Raw genomic sequence first — 25,040 nt, 5'->3', positions numbered from 1 at the left:
TCATTTGTTTGTTTGATTTCAACTTCAATTATTGTAAGCACATTTCTTGCATTTGGTTATCCACTTCACTAACTTCATGTAATCAGATATTAGTCATTGCTATGTTGGCATAATGTATTAACTTCTATATTGTTGATTACTAATACGAGGTACCCCTGACAGTTTTTGTAACTCCGGGACCTCCTTTTGTACTGATGATGAGTGGCGAAATAAATAAATAAAATGGCTCATAGCCCTAAGCAAGTAAAAATTCATAGTAGAGAACAACAAGCAAAACTATGATCATCAGTGGCTCATACCCACGGAAGCAATGACTCAGGTCCCCGTAGGCAAGCAAAAGTTGCACTGGCTCATAGCCCCGCGTGTCGCAGCATATCACAGTGTATACTACAGTAATCAGTATATGATAGTGACACAAAGAACGTTTACAGAAGCCTACTGTTTGTCTCGTCGCCATACCGTAGGTGGTGGTCGTCTCACAGCTTCGCTGTCCAACCATGTTCCCAGGTTGGAATGGCTCCTGATGTATGTTCTTTTTTAATTTGTTGCGATTGTGGCGTGACAAGTGAACCCAATCTTACATAAAATACTATGCCATTCGAACTTTGTTCATAACGTGGCCTTTATTACAAACTTCGTTTTTTTTTCACCATTCCACAGTATGAACAAACTACGCAGCAGGGCACCACATCCATGTCTCTTATGGTCTTCTAGCGCATGCTCAGGTCTTGAACTGGCATTGGCGGAGCTGGTGTGCTATAATTTTTTGTGTATTAGAGAGAAAAAAACAAAATTAATAATCACATATCAGTTAGCATTGTCATTACTTTAAACAAAATCTATTCAATATGTTTGACGAGACCCCATATTCAAAAACAAAGAATTTACAATGGCATGTTCACTTGGGAGTCGACTGTGTGAGATACGTATATGCGTTTCATTCTTATGAGCTTGCAATATAAACATGAACTTCCCATTCCTAACTGTTGGAACAACTTTTGAAAATTGGCAAACTTAGCTTACTTTGTCGTCGGTAGGCTTAGTCTTTAAAAATATGTGCCACGATAACTACCGTTTGTTGTATTTTGTCCCAAAATGTACCATCTTCTACCGTGACGTCCTGCAGTTGGTAAATATTTTAAATAAATATTTAAACCAAGAGCCCTGTCGGGCAACATTATCGCAGTTTAATAAACATAGATAAATGACACAGTAATAAATTAAAAATAAAACATCAGTACCTTTGGGCTGCGTAATCTCACCGATCTCATACTAGCGCGTGACGCCGAATTTGAAGAACCCGATAAGTATTACCGTGTCAACAGTAAAATGCTGTGCTTATGCCAGTATTTACCTTTGCCACGTCAATGAGGAGGTTGCCTTTACACTTTACAACCTGAACGGGCACCAGTTTCGAACAACAGAAATGTTATTTAAACCGGAAGGTGGTCTGTAAAATTCTAGAAAATTGATTTTACAGTACTATAGCTATTTCAGTTAAGAAATAAAAAAGTCCACAACTACACTCGGGGAAATTGTATGGGTGTTGCAGGGTAATTTCCACATATGATTTCTCGTCAATACAACGTCGTTTCAGGAACATACCCGAATAGATGTTGTTTAGAGTACAAATTCCAGTAAATCACCCGAGCTAGACACGTATTGGTCTCCTTTGTTGCAGATTCTTGAAAACCTATTTTGTGCAGTGCTAATGAAGAGGAGACAAAATAAACACAGATACCTAAACGCACTGCTTTTTTGCCACATTTTAAGTGCACGTGCGACTGCTGCGGTAAGTAATGTGTCAGTGTAATGTGTCAGTGATTGTCTGTGACGTATCTTAGAGAATTAAGGCCGAATGCAACTGACGGCCATTGGCAAGCATACGAATGAAAAAGTTGCTTGCAAAAAGTTGGTTGCTTGCATCTGCACTCGCAGGTTATTTCATAATAACCATACGAAAGAAATATCAATTATTTTTATCGCCGTAGCCGAAGCTTCACTCTAAAGGCATCTTTTTTTCGTCAGCTTTGCTTATGCCTAAACCGAGATGAATTGCACCTAACCTCCGGCTAATCAGAAAGAGATTCTCCCAACCTCTGTGCGGGTTGCCTCTGAACGTTGAACTTAGGCCCATGTTCTAGAACCACGGACAATTCAAAGCATATTACGACTGCCAACAAGAGAACACAGAAATTTATGCATTTCTACAGCTGCCTCTTAGATGAGATGATTTCCAACTAGCAGCCAATTAGCCAGATTTCAATGAGACAATTGTTTCTATTGCTTCATCCTGGCTGAATGAATGCGACACATCGCCGTAATTAGTCACGGCAAGGTCACTGCTGGCATGAGTTATGTGCAATGCCTTCTCCTAAAGTTTGTTTTTGGCTCCTTCATCGAGTCCAAGCATATTATGCTTTGACGCGGAACTCTTGTTAGCCAGATATTCGAGCCTATTGCCAACACATCTTGAACTGAAGAAGCAACATCACATTTATTATTGTCTGCTTTCATTTCTAGATAATAATTAGCCCGCCGGCAATCAGGCAATGACTATGTTGAAGGATTTTGGCTTTCACGGTCAATAAGTCGTCTTTGTTCTTCCAGGCTGCCGTGTAATTCAACTCGGACGAGACAATATATTCAAGGGACGTCATATTCGATATGTCGCAGTGCTTGGATAAGTTGGGGAAGGTTGGAGAATCGCTGCATCGTATTGTCAGGACCAGTGATCGAAGACAAAATTGGCAGTCTCGCCCAAAGGACGAAGCACTGACTCCGGCAGCAAAATTGGTCATTGCACTACAATTTGTCGGACATTGCTCTATCTATACACGGGTCCGACATACGCGGGCGCTTCAAATTTTATGGCGCCCTTAAAAGGTTTAACACGCCGTATAGAGCCTAAATGGCATCGCACGGTTGCCGCTAAATTGCCTGTAAAAAGCGGTGCTAACATAATTACAATAATTTCAGGTTTGAGCACCGTTATTCTTTCAGACTTTAAATCTAGCCTTATGAGATTTAAGATTAAATGATTTCGCTGTTAACGTTAGCACTTATAAAATTTGATTAGGGACTGCCATTCTCAAAATTATGAGTAATAATTTAATCAAGGACACAAGACCTGTTAAGAAGAACTTTAGTGATTGAATAGTCTATGAATGTAACTAATGCAGAAATCCGGCATGGATAAGCATACAGCATACATATACATTTGCAAATGGAAAGCTCCACACTGACACTGACACCAACGGCGAAAATTTGCTTCTAGTGTTCGTATGGATGCTATCGCAATAAAATTGCTACAGCTGATGCGACGCGCAAAATTACGCCGCGCAACTCACCAGATTTGAGAAATCGAATGACGGTTACCGACTGGTGTGCAGGGCTGATATTTTGCAGTAGATTGCTGTGAATCGTGGGGTGAGCAATGTAAAATCTGCATGGCATTTCAGTTGTGATGTCCTTGTTCGCAGTGCCCTTGTCGATGCTTCGCTAACGACCTCATCCTCCATGGTGGGTATGTGGAAACTTCAAGGCTCATCTTTATTCTCGTCTACCCCTCTTTTGTGCTGTTGACGCTGTTTTCACGAGCGAGCTCGACCAGTAATTGTACGCCAGTGCATCTCCATCTTCTTAAGAGCACCTTTTGTGCGATGCGCAAGTTGTCAACGCTGACTGACACAGTATTGCTCACTCTGCCCACCTGAATAAATTGAACGACCTCGGAGTCTCTCAGAGTCTGTTTGGAGCGCATTAACTTGTACAATTTACCCACCGCTGTTGTCTTTGTTGGATAAAAAGGAATATCAACGTGATTGGCGCACATGTTTGATTGATATCTAGATTTTTTTAGTATTATTGTGAGAGCATTGTATGGATGCTCCGAGCAAATTTTCGCACTCGTATTAACCATCCCCATCGGCATTGCCGAGGTATTCCGCATATACCTAGGTGTATGTCGCATATACCTAGGTGTATGTCGTGTGCTTATCCATGCCGTATATGCGGGTAATCTTGTTACAGTTTTTGAAAACTCATGTTCCTCCTACCAGGTCTTACGTTCGCGACCAAACTATTCTACAGAGTTTTGAGAATGGCCACCTGCAAACATATGTCCTGAAATATAACGTTCAGAATGCAGGTCTTCTTATCTGAAATCTTTTTATGTTATTAAAGTGCGAAATAATATCATTGCTCCAATCGTAATGTAATTTTACTGGCAGGGCTATTCATGCACTGACGCCCTACATGGCGTGTTAAAAAATTTATGGGTGCCAAAGGCTTTTTCGCACCCTCATATGTCGCGTCAGCGTCAGTCGAACCCGCGTTCCAAATGTTCATGCGCAACGATAAACATAGCCACTGTAGTTAGCGTTTCTCCCTTCAAGCCAATTTCTTTGATGAAGGGTGTTGCTGTGTGTCTCGTAGGTCTTCTTGCATGCACTGCCAGCTCTCTTGTCATTAGTTATGGCCTTCTGCTGTTCACACTAGTGCAAACATGTTCTGAGCGCTTAGCTGCTCTCACAATAAAATATTGTCGTGAACTGATATCGTAGCTGCAAAAGCGCGGCTGATTTCAACTGCTACCGAAATTTCTTGCAAGAAAAATAAAAAGATGAGTGAAAGAGGGTGACACTCAAAGACAGAAAAAAAAAAGATTCAGCAGTTACATTCACTGCCTATTCCGAAGAAATATACACGATGCTATAGTTGATGTTATATAATGTGTGATGATTGCGCAATATGTCGGGAAATGCCTACTTCTAGATGATACTAGGTCGATGAGAAGCGCAGAAGAGATTTTCAAAACTGATCGCTCTTCTTAGGCGTCATTTAAGGCTTTGCCAAAAAAATAAACGTCATCAATAGTCGGCGTTTATACATAGTAATACACAGCAATGCTTACATCAATATATATACAGCAATACGTACGCACAAATACAATTCAGATGGTGTAGGAAGTGCTTTTGTTCAAGCACGTTATACTATCTGTTGTATTACGGCAACGAAAGTGCAGGTAATTGCCCTCACTTCGAAAATTATTAACATTTTGCCTATGGGTAATTTTACTGGAACAAAATGATAGATTCCCTTTCGATTACGTGATCTCCAGGCCTTTCATTTTGCTTCCAGACGTATCTTGCTTGGGTGTAAAATAACCAACCCCGGCTGTTGCAATTATGTTACATATGGCCGCCAATGCTATACTCTAAATTGGTTTAACCCGTTAAAGTATGATCTCTTAATCCATGTAAGCTGCAAAATAAAATAAAATATACTTTCGTGGTAAAATAGCGCGCTACTTTCGTCAATTTCACGTGGTCTCCCTGGTCTCCGGGTTACTTTGCGTTATTGAAAGTATACACCAATCAATCGTGGTAAAATAATGCGCTAATTTCGTCAATTTTATATGGTCTCACTGGTCTTCGGATTAGTGTGTATTAATGAAGGGATACACCAATCGATTTCTGTGCAGTTTTTGACCTTGCGAAAGTAGCCATTTCTGAGAGGGGATGATCATTTGCGACGAATCATCTACGATGACTCCCAGATACCAGTATGATTACATATTTGTAAAGCTCTCGCGGAAACCTCAGAATTCCAACTCGCTTTGTCGCTGCGTTCCACGCCTTCAAAAGGCGAGAATATTGGTTGGAACGGCACTTACGTCGTTGACATCAGTTCTTGGAAATTTAAGGATGATTTCGGCAGTTATTAAAGTATCGTTAACCCAATTTCTTTCCGGCCTTCCACATAGATACTGGTGATGCAATGGAAAGGTGAAATACTTTAAGGCTGGGCATGCACTATGGACTTCAGGTAAGCTACGTTAGCTAGTGTGCGAGACAAACCTAGTCTTCTACTAGCGTAAGTGAGTGACAAATTGTATCTTAATTTGCTTTTTTGAAGATAATGTCCCGTAAACTTTTGACCATTTCTGTACATTTAGAACATGCACAATTTCCGAGCTGCAATGTTAAGGTAATATAATGCGGAAGACCACGCTGCACAGCAAACTGAAGCCAATGCGAATAATTTCTAAAGTTGAACGTGCCAACCGTGAAAGAGTCAATGACAATTGATGTTTCGTATGAGAATGCCAGTAAATCCTCAGTAATGGCTCTCGCCTAAACGCCGTTCTTATGACATCCAAGGGTATCGGATAAATTTCTTGGCGCATTCGCAGCGCCCCATGGGAACTGGCCCATGGTTTCAGTTTACTGGCCTAATTTATTTCGCCTGTCTTGCGTGGCTAACAGTTGAGCTTATAACACTGCTGCTTCTGTGTTAGCCACAAACTTACAAACAGAAGCATACTACATGTAGTAGTTCCATTTACCAACACAGCCAATGGTGCCCCGGTGTCCCACAGAAAAGACTGATACAAGCAGCAAGCACGATAAGAAAGATGTGTGCTGACTTACGGCGGCATTTCTGCATGCATTCCTCACAGCTTTCGAAGAAGGATCCGACAGTCGGGCACTTTCCTTCTGGCACTCGAGAGCAAGTCATGAATTCTCCATGATTAAACCACAAGTTAGCATTTTCGTCACAGTTCCCACTTTTTGGTCTCGCTCCACAGCTTCCTTTTCCCGGATGTGGCACAGCTAAAAAATTGAGAGGTTTTTTTTATTCCTTTATGTTCACCCACTGTGCCACGAGACATGTTATTCGGTAATTGAGTGTGCGTACAGGGCTGTGAAATTATCGCGTCATGTGTTCGCTCCAGCTGTTATGAATTGCGCAGATCGCATTTTTTACATGTCAACAAGTTCTCATTTCTGAACACCCACGCTTATATTTCTTTTTCTGTTCTCTTCTCCTTTCCCGTATTTCTCTTACGCTCATATTTTGTCAATAGTATTTTATAACATGCTTTGTTTAATTCTATTCAGTTGAGTCATAGTTGTTTTAGTACCATTCTGTCATATTTCAGTTCACCTTTACAATTTGCCGCCAATACTGTATAACGCTGCAAGTTTCATTCTGTTCTTTTCTTTGTTTATACGTTGTCACCCACTCTACTCTGCAATTTCTCGGTGATTGAGGGTGCCGAAAATAACTAACTAAATAAAAAAATATGGTGTACGCCTTCGCAAACAATTGGAAGTCATTTGAAAGCGCCCTAAACGTGCGTAAGTGCTTAAATATAGGTAGCCCGACCGGCCTAGCGTGCTTGTGCTTAGTTGTAGCGTCGCGTCAGGTCGTTTCGGACACGACTATATCGCAGGAAATAGACGATCATATTTACGTGGGCGTGGCCGCTGTTTTATTCCTCCGGCGGGTCTATGTGGCTTCGGCACATGCGGTCTCGGCCTGTGTGGACCGCTCGGCCTGTGTGGCCGACGGTTGCCCCCAGGTCCTCTAGGAGGCACCCTGCCGGTATTGGTGTCTTCTTCTGATCCTGCACATTTGTTCCAATGCGCGAATATCAAGCCTTGGGCTCGAGTAGGCGAGGGACTACGCCGTCGTCATGTTTAATGCAATCTCACGCGCACGTGTTACGCGTAATTGCGACAAGAGAGTGCAATCCGCTGTGCTCCGTTAATACTACAAGCCGGCGTGTGATAGCTGTCTGCGGCAAATGTAACGATTCGAAGCACAAAAACCTTTATTTCACTGCCTTCCTTCTTTTCAGTCAGTTCATGTGTGATACCAGTAGCGAGGAAACCGCTTAGGTTTCAGCCCTATGCAATAGAACAGACGGATATCATGATATCCTATTGTAACAGCTATGTCTGGTTAAGATACGCATAAGAATCGACGCTAAATATGTAGATATTTGACTATAATATTCTGATTTACGTAAAGAAAGCCACATGCGCTCACAGCTACTATATACTGGGAGAAAGTGCTTTTTCTGTGTAAACGCCTTTGGTGAAGATAGAATTGCAGCGGCAGCAATCTTAGTACATGGTTATTGTTTTGATTTCCGGTGAAGCAGGGGGCTCCAAACCAGGCGAAATATGCCGACCTGCATGCATAAAAAAGGATGCAAAAGCCTCTGTCCACGTGCAAACTGGCTAGGAACAGAACACGCGCAGTTGTGTTGGTCTGGCAGAGTACTTCACTATTTCGTGTTATCCGCATGCACCACCATTTTCAATCTGTTAGCAAAATATACCGCACATCCATGGTCACTATGACGGCCGGAGAAAAATCATTTACATGGCATATTTGTGAAGATCTTTGTTTAGCTGGCCTTTGTAAGAAACTGCCGATTTAGTAAATTATTCAAAGAGACATTGCAGTCGGGAGACTGTTGTAATTAACTAGTTTTAGGGGCATTTCTGTGGCTTCACAGCATGTTTTGCCGACCTAGAAAAGACGCTAGATGAAACTAGCTGACGTGCTGACGGAGCTGACGTGCGAGGTCATAGTGTGCTTGTGCAAGAAATAAATCGCGCATTAGCAATGTTACACGCTAGACGCAGCACCTGCATGTAGATGACCACTGCAGGCCCTTCGTCCTCTATCCACGAGAAAAGCTTGTCAAATCAAATAGCCTGTAAGTAGAAACAGCTAAGTAAGACAGACCGAATAAATTTTACTTTGTAAATATATATCTCACGCGCACACGAAGAAACTTCTCATCCTTTGCCAGCGAATGCGGTTGTCCGCGGTACATCATCAAATCTACCCTACTATTACGTTGCTATGGGGCTCACAGCTGTTCTGGCACATGTGACAACGCAGTTCCACCACGCTTACATGCTTAGGCGTTAGTTGCAGCAACACAGGCACAACCGTAGTTACTTTTATTGCCATAACAGCTATATATATACACTCTTGGTACATTTTTTTTTTGCTGTCGCTGTCTTCATATCAATCGTCGTGGGTTTCCGTGGAAAGTCCAAGGCGCCATGGTTCCGTTTTGCGCCTAGCATTCTGTGTGCTATGGGACGGGGGTGGGGGCTGAGCGCACGTCTTTTCCGATAACACGTCCGTGCCTGCGCCAGACTGCGTGTTATGTTCGCCGCGTAGGTGACTCGTATTCTCTACCTGGGAGGAAATCTGCGGCGTGTACGAACGATGGGTGAGAAGAAATCGGTAATGGCTTTTCTGTGCTGCCTCATCGCAAGCCTATTGCTCGAGATCGCGTAAGCTCAAGTTTCAGGGCATGTTAAAGCGAGACGCAGCAAGATGTGTTCGCTCTCAGGCCAAGTCCTTCATCATGCCAACGTAAAGCGAGCGGGTGTTCGGGGTCATGGAGTGATATCTTTTCATGTTGGCCACTGCATGTTGACGCCGTGCTCATTAATTTAATTTGTAATCGAATGTTTACTGGAACATTTGTAGGCACCAAAACTGTGCAGATTTATTACCAACTTGATAACTGATAACAACTGATGAAATTGTGATTATCTTTCTTTGCTGTTGCATTGTAGCGTCGCTGTTACACCCGTTGTCTCCAGATACATCATACGAGCACACAACCGTAAAGGTCCAGAAATATGGGCGTTTATCTTCTTAATACCCTACATATATTTGCATTTTCATAGGCCCTACGCACAAAAAAATACATATTTGTAGCGTCTGTGCAATTGTTGATTTGTTTCGTAAGTGAGGCGCTCGCAGACGAAGATTCGCATTTCGCTCTGGCAGATTGCTTTTGGCACATACAGTGTGTCACGAGTTATGGATTGTTCGCCATATGAGAAATATTTTTTGACTGACATTCGAGCCATTCTTAGTAGGATTTTACAGACCTATTTAGAAGTCAAACAAACTGTGTGTGCAGTCATATCAATAACAATATGACCTTGCTTACTTCAACAAAGCCTTAATTGAGGCCTTTTAGAGCAATGGTACCTAAAATACTTGCTCAATTTATGTTCAATTCCGGCAAACAATGCATATCCACAGTATTTTGCACGGAAATATTACCTGTATCCTTACATGAATACTTGGCATGTATAGTCACCGCTAACCCTAACTTTTCTTCATCTATTGCCTGCGGTGCTATTATATACAAACGTGCACTCTGTTCAGATATTAAGATGGCTCGCTTAATTGGAAGTCAATAAATTTTGTCAGGTCTCTCCATGCAACAACGCAACAGGCTTGCGCAAGCGGAACTCTTACCAGTTCAATTTTCGTAATATAATAAAATGGATCCAAGATTCTGCAGTGACAAATATGCTCCTCATTATTACTTCATATCCACTGTTACAAGATCAAAATTTAAAATCTTCTAACGTCGAAGTGTGTTCAGGGAGAAACTGCAATGAGTCAAGTTTATAAATTTTGCCGAACTCCCTAGGAAAGATAAAATCACTGATACGAGCGGCTCACTGCCTTTTTCTTCACCGTAAGGCCATCGACATGCCTCCTTTCCACCCTCCCCAACCCTCACTTGAGTTTTTTATTCGTAAGAACTTATCAATTAAACAAAAGAGTATGAGTGCGACTCACCGCATTAGTGCTCTCCATTTAAGCGAAACTATTCTAATGACCAATTCTATGACTACCACCAATTCCTTGTTTATTACCTCGTAACAAGGGCCCTGAAAGACTGAACATTGTACGCTAGTGTTCATCGTACGATTTTACATAGGCTATGTTACTGGGACTCGGGTAGCTTCTCATCTTTCAATTAATGTTGTTAATTTCTTTTTACCCTCACCTTTTCTTCCGGGACGCCTGGAACCTTCACCCTCGTCTTCGTCGCTTGAACCACGTGGCCGCGATGGTCTGGGGCGGCCTTGGTGGCCCCTAACAGGCCTATTGCCGGGCTTCACCTTATGTTTTCGTGCTCCTTCATCTGCATACAAGGTGACAAACAGTGAGCTCTGCCCTGATAACTGCATCAGTTATCTTGGCTTCTAGTGTTGCGAGGCACTTATTCTGCAGCAAAAAGTCTGTGCACCGATCGATCATTCTTCCGCGAACCTTATGGCCATTTGTAATGCGAATAAAGAAACGAGAGCAACTTGCACTAGTGGTGCAATGCTGGAGTGAACAGTGTAGCTTCTGATCACTTACAATTTGCGTGGCTTGCCCAGTTACTTGTAGGTTTTTCGAGGCTATGCTAGGTTTTGCAAAGTTATTTGTAGGCTTGGCTAAGTTGTTTGTAGGTTTCGCGAGGTTATGCTAGATTTTGCTAAGTTTTTGTCTCGGTGGTGTTGACGCTGGAAGTTTTCGAGCATTCGCAGGGCGGGATCGCTTTCTCGGTGGCGTCGAGCGTTAAGTCGCCGACTGTCGCGTTGCCTGGACTAAAACTCAGGATCCTCGAATGGCGTCGCGGCTTGTGAGCCACAGCTTCGGTGCGGTGTTCTGAATCAGCTAGGCGGCGATGCGTCGACTCTCGCTTGGCAGTGTGGCGCTCTTCCTGGTAAGCCGCTTCTTCATCGGGCGTCCGGACTTTCTTCGGTGTTTCCGTGGCAGCAACATGTACGCACGGAGTAGGGGAGGCGAGAAGTGAGTAGCCGCGCCAGCTGTTTCAAACTTTTACTCGCCTGTAACGTCAAGACTCCGTACTATGCGCGTGGGGTGCGTCGAGATTACGTTGCTGGGAGCTATCCCAGGTGATTGCAAGGCAACGCGAAGCGCCGCACAACTGGGCTGAGTTTTCTGGTAACGCTCCACGGTGGAACTAAAGCTTAAATAGCTCTCCTGTTAAGAACAATTCTCTCCATTTTATGGGTTGCCATGCATGCTTGCCAGTGCACTCAATAAGCAAATATGCTCGCTTCCAACGTGTCATAGTGTTCATTTATTGCGAAGGCACTCCACCCAAAGGAGTTTGAAATATTTACTGGAATGGTTTAGTGACACGAGCACCGAGCGACACTCTTGTTTCTTGCGCTGCACTTGCGGTTCACCTCCTGAGAAGACCGGCCACGAAATTCAAAATAAACATAAAAATAGTACAATACAAAATTCATTGCTTTAATTATAGATATGATGTCAGAGCATCGGTTTAATAAAAATTTCAGTTACTGAAGTTTAGGGAATAATTACTATTAATCAGAAATCACCAAGAAAACGGTTGATGAAATCCTAAATAAATGAGAAAAAAAATGAAAAATTAGTAGATCACAAAATTTATGAGTTTCATTATAGATATCAGAAAATCACTTGAGTTACGAGTCGAGTTACTGAAATGTATGTCAAAGTGGGCCATACGCAGGCGAAATGTGGCGACCTTGCACGCATAATACAGGCAGCAAAATCCTGTGTGCACGCGCAAACTGATCATTAACGGAACACGCGTGGTTGGATTGGCCTGGCAGAGTATTTCACTATTTCCGGTTATCTCATTGAACCATCATTGTCAATCTGTTAGCAAAATAGATCTCACGTCCATGGCCGCTATGACGGCGGAAAAATATGTGTTACGAGTTCACATGGCATATCTATGAAGATCTTTATTTAGCTGGCCTGCGTAAGAAACTGCCGATTTAGTAAATTATTCAAGGAGACGTTGCAGTCGGGCGACTGCTGCAATGAACTAGTCTTGGGGACATTTCTTTGGCTACACAGCAAGTTTTGTCCACATAGAAAAGACGCTCAGGAAAACTACGGAAAGGAACTGATTGCGATGTCATAGTGTACCTGTGCAATAAATAAATCCCGCATTACGAATGTTGCACGCCACACGCAGCAGCTGCATATACTTGACCGCTGCCCGCGCTTACTCATCTGTCGAGGAGAATAGCTTATCAAATCAAATATTGCATAAGTTGAAAATACTTAAGGCAGAGCCAATAAATTTAACTTTTTAAATATATATCTCAGGCGTACACGAAGAAACTCCTCATCCTTTGTCTGCGAATGGGGTCGTCTGCAGTACATAACAAAACCGACGCTACTGTTACTTTGCTATGAGGCGCACACCTGGTCTTGGATATGTCACAACGTCGTTGTTCCACGCTTACATACTTAGGCGTTATTTGCTGCAAAACGCGCACAATCATAATTATGTTTATTGCCATAGCAATTATATATACACTCCTGGCACATTTTCTTGCTGCAGCCTTCGGTGTCACCATCGTCGTGGGTTCCAGTACAAAGTCGAAGGCGCTATAGTTCCGTATTGGGCCTCGAATGCCGTATGCTACGAGAGGGGGACGCGGGTTCAGCCCGCGTCTTTTCCTCTAGCACGTCCGGGCCTGCGCGAGACCGTGTGTTACGTTCAGGGCGTACGTGGCTAGTGCTCTCTGCCTTGCGGGGAATCTGCGGCTGGTGCAAACTTTGGGTGAGAAGACGTCGCTTATGGCTTTTGTGTTCTGTCTTCTCGCATGCCTAGAGCTCGAGACCGCGTAAGCTTAAGTTTCGGGGGCATGTTAAAGCGAGATTCAACAAGATGCGTTTGGTGCCCAGGCTTCATCATTCCAACGTAGAGCGAGCGAGGGCTCGCGGTCATCAAGTGATATCCGCTCGTGTTTTCCTCTCGGTGCGCGACAACGTGCTTGGTAATTTAATTTGTAATCGAATGTTTACTGGAATTTATATGCCCACTGAAACTGCGGATAATTATTCGGGTAGTGGCGTAATGATTGATATGGCTTTCTGTCCTTCGCCTTTCAGATGAAGTTGTGATTATCTTTCTTCGCTGTCGCATTGTAGCGTAGGCGCTACACCCGTTGTGTCTAGGTGCATCATACCAGCACACAACCGCAAAGGTTCCCCAATACGAGTGTTAGTCTTAATAATACCGTGGACACACGCGGATTCCCATAGGCGCTGGGCACAAAAAGAAGATATTGAAAGCCTCTGTGCTTTTCTTAATTTATCTCCGGTCCAAGGCGCTCCCAGAGGAAGCTTTGCATTTTCCTGTGGCAGACTGGTCCTCCACGAGGGATCAATTGTTCGCCGAATTAGGTACGTGTTTTTTGCTGTCATTTGAAGCTATTTCAAAGGTTCTTCTGGAGCATGAAATAAGCGTATTTAGAAGCCAAACTAACAGCGTGTGCCGCCGTATTAGTTACAATATGGCCTTTCTTACTTCAGCAATGTCTGAATTCCTGCTTTTTAGTGCAGTGGAACCTAAATAAAAAAGCTTGCTTAATTTTTGTTCAGCGTAAACAAACGATGTACATGCAGATCATTTCTCACGGTAACATTATCTGTATTATTACATAAATACTTCGCATTTATAGCCGCAGATAATCTTACTGCTTCATATATTGCCTAGGGTGCTAATATGTACAAATGTACACTCGGTTATTATATTACGATAGCTCGCCATATTGGAAGTCAATACATTATCTCATGTCTTTCCATGCAGACACCGCAACAGGCTTGCGCAAGTGCAATTGTTATCAGTTCAATTTTCGCAATGTAATAACATGTATCGAAGATTGCACAGTGGCAAATATTATTACCACTTATGTTCCAACTGTTACTAAGTTTAAATATAAATTCTCCAATGCCGAAGGTGTTCACTAACAAGCTGCAATACGTCAGGTTGATAAGTTCTACTAAACTCCCTAGGAAGGACAGAATATGTGATATCAGCAGTTCACCACCTTCTCTTCACCGCGAAGCCATCCACACCCTTTAGCTCCCCCACCTCCTCACTTCAACGTCTTATTCGTAAGAACTGGTCAGTTAAACACAAGTGCACGAGTGTGCCTCACCGCCCTACTGCTCTATTTTTAAAGGAAAATGTTCTAACGACCAATGCTATGACTGCCAACAATTCCTAATTTTTTGCCTCATAACAAGCACCTTTAGATACTGAACATTGTACGCTTTTTTTACTGTATGAACTCAAGAGTTGTGCATCTCCGCCTACTCGAAACCAGCGGTGCATATTTTAGAATGTTTACTGCTCTAAACCGCCTATCAGGCACTGCCGCTACAGATCACCGAGTTCCGCTCACGCCCTCAAGAAAAAGACCACCGAATTGTGTTCCAATGGATCCCGGGACACTTTGGACTCGATGGTGATGAGACGGCCGATGCTGAAGCAAGGCGCGCCCTCAGCAATGGCCTGAGTACTGTTGTGCTCTTCTTTAGTGCGCACATCTCGTGCCTCCTGTGGGAATTAATGAGAAGTGCCACGAGAACATATTGGGCCGAACCAGACGCTCGCCGTGTCCACCTTAAAAGGCAGAATGCCGCTATGCATTTTTGTGTTTTGCATGGCATTCCGTGCCCTAATGTCTGCCCCATACACATACTACGTTTAGGCCTTGCTTTCACGTGTAGGTTCCTGGAGATCATTGGACTGACAGACTGCCCGGATTGTTCAGCGTGTGGCGTAGATTTGGCTATGGACCGTGTACTCGTGGTGTGCCCAGTGTATGCGCCCAAAAGACTGACGCTGGAAGCTACCTTGAGGCATTTAGATAGCAGACTATTATCGGACGACTTCCTTCTAGGCACATGGCCAGAGTGTTGGCAGACGATAGAGGAAATGCGTGTTTTTTCACGTTTCTTGGGACTCGCGTTTGGGATTGTCGTGCTTATGCGATGTGTTCTTTCGTCTTGTTCTTTCGTCTTGTTCTTTCGTCTTGTTCCTTTATCCCCTATTGTGACCCTGTTTCTTCCCCCCTTCCCCTTGCCTTGCGCAGAGTAGCAGGCCAGATACTCTAACTTCCGCCCGAGCTCTCTTCTTCTTCTTATAGAGGATATGCTACTCAGACTTGGGCACCTTCATATCTATCAGTATTATGCATCTATTTTGACCCTCACCTTTTCTTCCTGGACGCCTGGAACCTCCGCCGTCATTTTCCTCGCTTGAACCATGTCGCCGAGACGGTCTGGGGTGACCTGTGTGGCCTTTAACGGGCCCACCACCGGGCCTCGCCGGATGTTGTCCAGCTCCTGCGTCTGCATACCAGGTGCCAAACAGCAAACTATGACCTGACAAATGCATCCATTCGCCTGCCGTCTAGTGTTGTTCCGCACTGATTCTTCAGCAGAAAAGTCTGCGCACCAATCCATCATTCTTCGGCGTACCTTATGGCCCTATTTTCTAATGCGAATACAAAACTTCCTTCCATTTTATCAATTATATTTACATCCCACTGTACTTAATACGCTAGAATCATCGCACCCAACCTTTCAGACTGTTTATTGATTACAAAGGGGTAACACCCAATGGCCTTTGAAACATTTATTCAATGTTTTTTTTACTATGTATCTTTTCGAGAAGCTCTTACGCAGGTAAAGTATCTGCTGCTTTCTTTTTTTACCTTTGGAGACTGTACAATGTGTTCCCGTTGCAGCCTCTACATGTTTTAGAACGTTTTGCAAGCAGAAACTTCAGCTCTTTTACCAGCCTAATGCATCTTTTTCTGAAATCACGATTAGCCGGCGCGGCATATGTGACCGAAAGATTCAATTTTTGGTGCATTAACAGCATCATTCTTCTTTTGAGTATGCTAGTAATGTTGTATTCCATTGAAAAACGTGGGTGGACGATAGCTGGCAATTAGCTTTCTTTTTACTGATAGGAAACAATGAAGGTGAGAAACGCTTTACAGAAGTTTCACAGAAGTCATAAAAGTTTATTGAAATAGGTGGGAAAATACTAGTGTGGATATACTATTGATTGTTCGGTAAAAGCAAAGCACTGTTGGAGCCCGTGATATTGGAGAGAGAAAATAAGGATGGGTTGTAAATAGCCGATAGTATCAGATCGCTGAAACCATATCTTCATTATTACGAGCATCCCACTTATATTGGATATGCTTCAGCAATAAAAGTGTGCCAGCCGAACAATCTTCTCAACATATGTAAAATAAGAATAGAAACGCCATGTTCTGCTCCACAGAATTTCCAGATTGGGAGCTACGAGATATATTGTACTGAGTATCTAAATTGTGAAGTTTTTATTCGGTGCTCTTTCTTTTGCCCTGTGTGGCATGTTTTGGAACCGATGTCAGGCAAAGGTAACAATAAAGTGCCTTTAAGCAATGCAAATTATATCTAGGGAGAACCAAACAGATTTTTGTATGCAAGCAATAACGCCCCGCACACCAAACCCCCACTTGTTGTTGAAACCTGGCTTACTTTTGCAAGTATTGTCGCATTCGTCCTTGCTGTCAAAAATATTGCCTTCGACTGGACAATCTCCATACATAAAATTCATACAATGTCCTTCAGTTTTACTATAAAACCATTTATGGATTGGACTTTCACAGTCATCATCCTCTGTTGGCATCGCTAAGCAGCCTTTTCCGGATGCCGCTCTTTTACCTGGAACAAAAAAAAATCTCATTTTTTAAGGAATCAATATTTTTCTAGAGCAATCAAAGTTCAATAATTTGGAAATTGATTCGAAAAATTCATTTCACATGCTACATCGCTGGGTGCTCGTGTGCAACCTAGCAGCCGGCGTTTTCTTTTAAACTTGTGTATTCTGTAACGTACCTGGCTTGCATGACAGTTTTCTAACGCAATATATTAGCTCTGTCCTATAATAATAAGAAAAAGAAAAAAATCAGCAATTGTTGATTTCGCGTCAAGCATGCTGTTTGGGTCACGATCCTAGACTTCACCAGCTGATATGGCGGACCGTAAAAATCTTTGTCGCAATCATTAGGTTTGGCTACTGCACTGTTCGCGTCCACCTTCCATCTTCCGGTGGAGGCTCTCGCAGGAAATTTGTCAGCTTTCGGACTTGGAACACCTGTTCTCAGTTCAAAACGCAGCTTAACGAACAGCAAAGCGGGTGCTGTACTCTAACAAAACGTTCGTTTAACTCGCTGTGTATTTAGACATACCTTAAAAAGATATTGTTGATCCCTGTTTCCTGGGAATCGGTAGAGCAAGAAAGGGTAACAGGTCCTCACAGAAGACGTTGCATATGTGCTTCATGCACTCACTGTCCGCTGCAGCGAAAGGCGAGCGACTGGCGGGTCGGTCACCGTGTTGCCGATTTGCTTGGCGCGTGACGTCCTGTTGTCAAGCGGTGTCCTGCTGCCGAGTCGCTTCGGGGAAGGTACGAGCATTTTGGTCCGGCTCCATAGTGCCTTGGGGAACCAGATGACTTGCGACGCGCTGAGCTTCAGGAATGTGATGGCACAGTTCACTGCGTGCGCCGCGAACATGCGAATGTGTTCTGCTTCACGCTGCGTTCGCTCGCCGGACGCAACTGAGGTTCGGCCGGGAATGCCGTTGCCTTTCGGCGCCGCTTGGCGCAGCACGTTTATTTGGTGCCATCGCAAGCAAGGAAGCAGGTGATGTGTGAGCTCTGCTGATGAATACTGAAGCTGCATTTCGTAGGCGACGAGACGTCACGGGCTGATCGGCCGCGAGAGTCAAACCATGCGCGGAAACTGCACCGTCACCTCAGCAGAAGGCCTGCATCGTCTACACCAGGCTACACCCCGTTAGAGCCTCGGCTGGGCGTTACAGTCGGCGCTTGCTAGTGTCATGGTGCTGTACTTCGCTTCACCGCTCCTAGATGGTGGCACCACCCCGGTCAAGATAAAGCATATTTTACGCGTTCACGGTGATGTCACATCCGTTAGAAGAGGTTGATGGTAGACCCTGGCATAAAACAGTTCCGCGTTAAAAATAACAACGAATTAAACAAATAGAAATAAAAATTACTCACAAGTGCACATTACTAAAGGCAAGTACCGTACAGACGACAAGATGTGTCGAGGTTTTTTGCCCCACAAGGGACGAGCTAAAACCTCCCCTCGTCTTGCATAGCGTTCTATAGCGCATTGTGAGTCATCGTCTCGTCATACCAAGGTCAAGGGTTGGCCTTGGCATGGCTAATGGCTTCCCGTGTTTGCAGCAATCCACACGCGGACTTGTCCTAGTGTTGAATTGAGCCTGATATTCTTTGTTTCTTAACTACTGATACATTGTGCATGACCCGAATAAAATATTGTTTCACTGTATTTCATGCGGGTTCTTTAGTTTTCCGCTACTGACATTGCAAATGTTTTTTTTCCTGTTGAAACATTATATTTAGAAATGTCCAATAGATATCACGGTCACAATGTTTCGCCATTATACACACATAGTTCATATTCTTCGGATGGAGTGGTGCTGATATGACTTGTAAAATATTCTCTTGGAAACAAATGAAAAACCATTATTGAATAATCTTAGAAAGTTACTTCAACGTCGAAAAGAGTGAGCACGAGTCTTTGGAGATAAAAACCACATTTAGACAGAATACCGCTGTTTCGTTTGCTTCAGATAAAAATTTAGGCGTTAAGACTCATTGCCAGTTATGCACTTTTTCTTTAAAATTCTCAACAAATTTAGAAGTAGTCCCCCACTTCTAGTAGTATTCTAGACGGCAGCTACTTGTGTATACAGCTTAAGAATGCTTTCGTGTAGTACAAGCACTATAACTTTTTTTCTTTCGGAGTGCTACATATAAAAAGGGGTCGTTTTTCATGTTATAAAAGAGTATATGAGAAGTAAGATGTTTGTTACAATGTCTGCTGGGCCTTTCCGAGAAAGCGATAATACGCGCACTTAGGTAGGGCCGTTGATATTTACAGACCAACGGCAGTGTCTTGTCCATACTAAAAACACTCATATGAATCTTCGCTGTGGGGGCAGGTTATTGCAGCATATTTATGAGTTGGCGGCACGCAAACTACAATCAAGATATCCCAGTGTCAGGAATTTATTATGATTCACGAATCACGAGTGAGAAATATACCGAGGAATACTACAAAAATACCTCTAGAAATGCGTGCTAACTTTAAACTGTATGTTCTGAGGGACACAAAACAACACTTCAACTATAGTGTCTCAGTTCATTATGATGCAAAGCAGAAACAGTGAGTGGAATCCCGTCCGACGTCGCCGAAGATGCGCACCGTTGAAGCTTCGATGTGACGCAGGCGTCGGCCTCTGTCCCTGTCATTTGACGGGGCTGGTTTCCGAAGGGATTCACGTGGCAGAGCACGGGGTAGTAGTGGGTAGTGAGCCGGGTCGCTGAAATGGTCATGTAGCGGTTGTCTGCGTGGCATTGGACGATTGCCGGTGGCGGCCTAACGGGGTTGAACTGAGGTTTCGCAGCACTGCCGAGCTACCGTAGACGGGGCTTAGGAGCTGCGGCTATCGCTCGCCAACTGTCGGACATCCCCTCTTCGCTCGTTGTCCCAATGCTTCCTGGTCACGTCACCAGCCCACAGTTCGCGAGGCGTGCCTGCCAGGCCATTCGGAAGTCCGCAACGCCCGCTCATTTGTCTTTTCCCCATTTGCGGTCTGTTATCCTCTTCTTTTCTCTTTTAAGCTCATGTATTCCTTTTTAACGACCGGCGTCGTAACCTTCTTCACCCTAGACGCGCCATAATCGGTAATTACTCATGACGTAGGCCCCCTTTATAAGAGTTCCTTTCTAAATAAGAAGCGGTCGTCACTTGCGTTGCAACGTGGTATGAAATTTTTTCATCAAAATTTTCACAAAACGTGCAGAGCTGTCCACAGTTCCACGTACGCTAACTTCATGTCCTGATATATCATTATACGCACCACCTGCAAAAGTGGTGGAAATTACCGTACAGCGATAACACTACTTTGCTCCGTACAACCCATATCAACGCAATCCTCAAGAACAAGCTGCAGGCGGCGGTATACTTCCTGTTTCCTTTCTGTCACACAAGTACTCTATAAAAATTCCCAAACTACATTTAAATTTGTTTCTAAGGCCTTATCAACGCTAGTGTGGACAAGGTTTAAACTTTTTTCACAAGACCTATTGTTCAATTTGCAATCTTATTCAACACACAAGACAGAATATTATATGAGTGTGACACTGTCATAAAGTTAAGTACTATTTCAGCACATTGTCTCTGCCTGCACTCCTGAAAAGTGTTAATTGTTACATGTATTTCCTAAATAATTTTCTTTTCATCCTGCAAGTACTGATACTGCCCTCATTTTTTCCGCCACCTTTGAGATTGCAACGATTTGCTGCCTCTTGCGTACCTCTCTCTTCTACGACTGCGCACATCTTGTACATATTCGTACAGACTCTTCTTTAACTCCAGCCTCATTTCCTCACCATTGGACGACCATATCTGCTTAACCACACAGTTGTTGCGTCATGTTGCCCTCAACCCCTTGCGCCTCTTCTTACAATTACGCGTCGTACATTTAGGATCATTACGGCATCTAATGACTTTTTTCTGAAATGACTCTTCCTTAGGTTCCTATTCGTTTGCCTGAGGCTTCTGCTTCTGTGCATTCGAGGTTCTAGCTCTGTACCTACGCATATGTGTACCTCTTTATATTACACAGTTCCTCGACCAATCCTTGTTATTTTTATCGAAGCGCTTCGATGATCGCCGTGCAGCGCCATAGGGTGATACCTGCTTTGCGACTTCTTGAGAGGCAGCTTCCCAACATGCTAGTTATCCTGTCGCTTCTTTTCCCTCTTGTTCTCTCGCTTTCCAGCTTGAAAGCGAGGGTAGCTTTCTTGGTAGAGCTAGGCTGTCCCCATATAAGCCACCCTTGCAACATGTGCAGCATTGCGCATGATGCCCTTCATTGTCTTTCTTGCATATTTCCCATTTTTCTTCTCAAACCTTGTTGCCAGGTGATGTAATCCCTTCTATAGCATTCCAGCGGCCGAGTACTCTTCATTCCTGCATGACATCTCCCCTTGCACTCCTCTCTACAGGCGTGGTGCGCTGGGATAAGCTGCGGTATTTGTAATTCCTTCATGAGTCAGCTTGTGTATTGCTTCGGAACCATGTTAATTGGATTTGCCTTGACCATCTTTACTCAACTCGCTGATCAGAAAAACATTTTTGTAACCTGATCTGTTCTACTCGCTCGTTATGTAGGTCATGATGGAGTAGTGAGCGATATTTCCGACATGGTTGTCTTGCCGAAACAACAACAAACATATCGACACTAAGATATTATAAGAACTATGATAAGATATGATAAAATATGATAAGATAAGAACTAAGATATTCCTATTCTTCGACGCAGGCTGGGCCTGCAACTATGGGAAGATTTATAATGTTATCTATGGTTCAATTCGCTGTCTCTTGTGACCAAACTTCATGTAATCTTACTGTAGGCGCGAGACGAAGTGTGTAGTACGTTCTGGAAGGCACGCGGGCACCAGCGATTACGCTGGAACCTTCGACAAGTCATTTAATAGCCGACGCACTTGACCCGCTGATTAGGTTTACGAAGATCGCCAGCTGTGCTTGATGTTATCGCTGTGGGAGTGCAGCCTATTATTGTGGGTACCGGTTAACCATATAATGACTTAGTTTCATAATTGAGAGCTTTGCTACTGTGATTTTCACTATCAATCCAGTCACTGCAATGTGGCAATATCGCAGGCTTCTATTACGTCACGACGGCCCTGTATTACGCTTCTCTGTTCTCGCTATAAATCCTGCCATGCTGCTGGACTACGCACATATACCTACCACATAGATCAATTGCATTCTCTTGAGCCTGGTTTTTATTTTCTTAAGCTTGCTCAACTGCTACCAGTTTTTCTGTGTATGATGTGTTTCTGTGTGATGTGTATCTACCACACGAATTCTCTCATCCTCTATTAGTATTAGACCCTGCTCCTTGATGAGCTTCTGCTATCTACCCGCAGCAACAATCATGTCCCTATCCAACTCTCAACTACGAAAATTCATGACCGGCCGAAAGAAAATCCTGGAAGGCTCGCCAATTGTAACGAACTTCGACAGACTACAGACAGGTACACGTCGCACGCCTAAAACAAACATTTATCATGAGAAGCAGACATCAAAGGAAACATATTTGAACAAAGAAGGCACATGCGCTGATAATACTGAAAACTATGCGGTAGTTACTACTCCAAAATTATTCCAGACGGTGATGACCGCGCTCAGTTGCCATGGCCTCGAAGGGTTTACCGTGGGGCAGGACTGCTCAGGTCGTCAGCTGGCTATCAAGGCATACGACGGGACCCGACGAACAGGTAGCCACCGTAGCACAAGACAGGGCTTGATGTATGGGTTACCGCCGTTGCACAAGGTGGGGCTGGTGAGTGGCTATGTGGTGAATTCTTAGCTGGATTTTTTGCAACAACGTGGGGGAGGGACTGCAGTGTTGACATGCCCGGGTACGCGGTGCATGGTCGCAGCATACTAGGGAGATTGAAACCAGTGCGTTTTCTATGGACCCATCTCTGGGCCAGCTCTTCTGCGCCACCCACTGTCAACTCCAGAGTGCGGCTGGAGAATTGTCTGCACTAGACATAGCCAAGTCACTCACTGGCGTCTCACCGCATTAATGCTTTCTTGTTCCTCTTCCTTTTCCCTGCGGTGCCGAGCCGCGCGTTTACAGTTCAACTTTTGCATGTCTGAAGGATCAGTTCACTTCTTTTTTGTCACACTCTTATTTGACCTAAATCCGTGCACTGTATCCTGACACCCTGTAAGACAAAGTTCGGAGGCCACAGTAATCTAGATATAAATTTCTGCAGTAAACGCATCACAAATGGCCTGCGAGAGCCGCCCAAAGATTACATCGCGAGGTTACGTGAGGTGCGTAGCTAACAGGAGTCACAAGAATGTTACTGTCAGGCAGGTGACAAGAGCGAATCAGATAGAAGAGTGACGGGTACCGCAGGCAGATAGGCATTGGGTGCGCGGAACTGAGGGAGGAGGTACGGAGCTACTGCTTCGTATTCTATGCAGTGCCTTATAACACCACATGGCATTTTTCTGCTCAGCTGCATTCTTCTAAGCACATAAACCTAATTGCCAAACGCACATTTCTTTCATGAACAAGAAATTAGTTTGTTGGACATGCATAGTTGCTTTAGTTTCCTCAAGCCAACCGGAAAGAAATGAACGGGTTTGCGCGTACGTCTACAGTAACAGAAATGCATAATAATTTTTAAAAAATCACCAAGGAGCAAAGAAAGTTGAGATGCAATGAGAGGATTCTCTGGAAAGCATAAGTGGTTTAGATAGGAGGATACCCGTGTTAACACAACATTAGGCCGTCCACAAGCACCGTTTACATACCGCCAATGATAAGCATTAGGAAACTGCACAGCTCCAAATAGCGACTCTTTTTCTTATATATTTTATGATAGCTAACGATAGCCTTTAAAGGTGGGCTGTGGTGGTGTTCGGAGGTTCACAATCGAACTTAGCACCGCTGGGAAGTGACGTCACGGCGAAGTAAATAGTTACAGGCAACTTGACACGTTTCATCTACTTGGTGAACAAGAAATATTTTCGTACATGCCAGACATGAGCACAATCATATGCCACATTCCTCAGCCGCAGTTGTTCAGGGGGGCCTCTTAAGGTGACCAGTAAAATACTACATTTGGCTGGCGAGGCGGTTTGACTTTCATAGGAAATGCGCATTTGTCGCCGTCCTCTAGCTCGAACAAAAAGTGGATACGACCTATTCGCAATACGCTTACGATTGCTTACGTCAACTAAGTTTGATGAACGGTGTTATCCGAAATTTATTCTAGAATGCTTGAAGAAAGCGAAGCTGTTTGTTCCGACGTCGCTCACGGAAAGACCAAGTGTGCTCCTCCGAAATGAGCAGTTGCCGCTTGCATTTCTTCCTCGCCAACTATACAGCACAGTCATTTGCTCATGCTGCCTTCTTAAAGTGAGTATTGATGTGTTGCAAAACGCGAACCTATACGATTTTCTGATGACTTATTTCAGAGAATAATTTTCATGCGAAACCTTTGTCACACCATAATGAAAGTATGATTAAAATGGGAACAACTCTGACGTGATTGACTTCATACAAAAAAAATTCTTATATAACCACATAACGGCATTTTATATCTATTGATATCGCCAGAACTTACCATCGCAGGGTACAAAGCGAACGATAATGTAATATGTGAGGAAAGGAAAGAAAAGGGTCCTCATCATTGCCCAATGGTCTTTCGCATCCCTTTCCACAGGAGGTACCTCAGTATACTGCCAACTTCATGTCTTCTAGTAAAGTGTGCCATAAGACACTTGAAAACCTCGTGCAGTCGTTACAAAACCCTGAACAATTAAAGAATATAGACGACCAGACATTCTCTCAGCAGATGCAACCATGACAATAAAACGAATAATGCGCTGTTGCATTTGACAAAGAAAGAAAGAGACATTCATCATTTC

The 25,040-nt window shown here is 43.7% G+C and overlaps 1 protein-coding gene across 1 annotated transcript; it reads right to left on the bottom strand.

Annotated features, from left to right (window-relative positions):
- Positions 1-604: 604 nt before the first annotated feature.
- On the bottom strand, positions 605-24,913 carry LOC142587943 (uncharacterized). The gene is made up of 7 exons (XM_075699323.1): positions 24,737-24,913; positions 16,978-17,163; positions 15,655-15,792; positions 10,637-10,774; positions 7,262-7,414; positions 6,435-6,617; positions 605-756 (listed from the first exon to the last, which is right to left on the bottom strand). The coding sequence occupies exons 1-7, from the start codon at positions 24,801-24,803 to the stop codon at positions 722-724; spliced, it is 900 nt and encodes a 299-aa protein (XP_075555438.1). The 5' UTR covers positions 24,804-24,913; the 3' UTR covers positions 605-721.
- Positions 24,914-25,040: the final 127 nt, after the last annotated feature.

The sequence above is a fragment of the Dermacentor variabilis genome, chromosome 7, assembly GCF_050947875.1.
Source record: "Dermacentor variabilis isolate Ectoservices chromosome 7, ASM5094787v1, whole genome shotgun sequence".
NCBI classification, from domain to species: Eukaryota; Metazoa; Arthropoda; class Arachnida; order Ixodida; family Ixodidae; genus Dermacentor; species Dermacentor variabilis.
The sequence above is the reverse complement of the archived record's forward strand: the minus strand, read 5'-3'. Positions and strand labels throughout refer to the sequence as shown.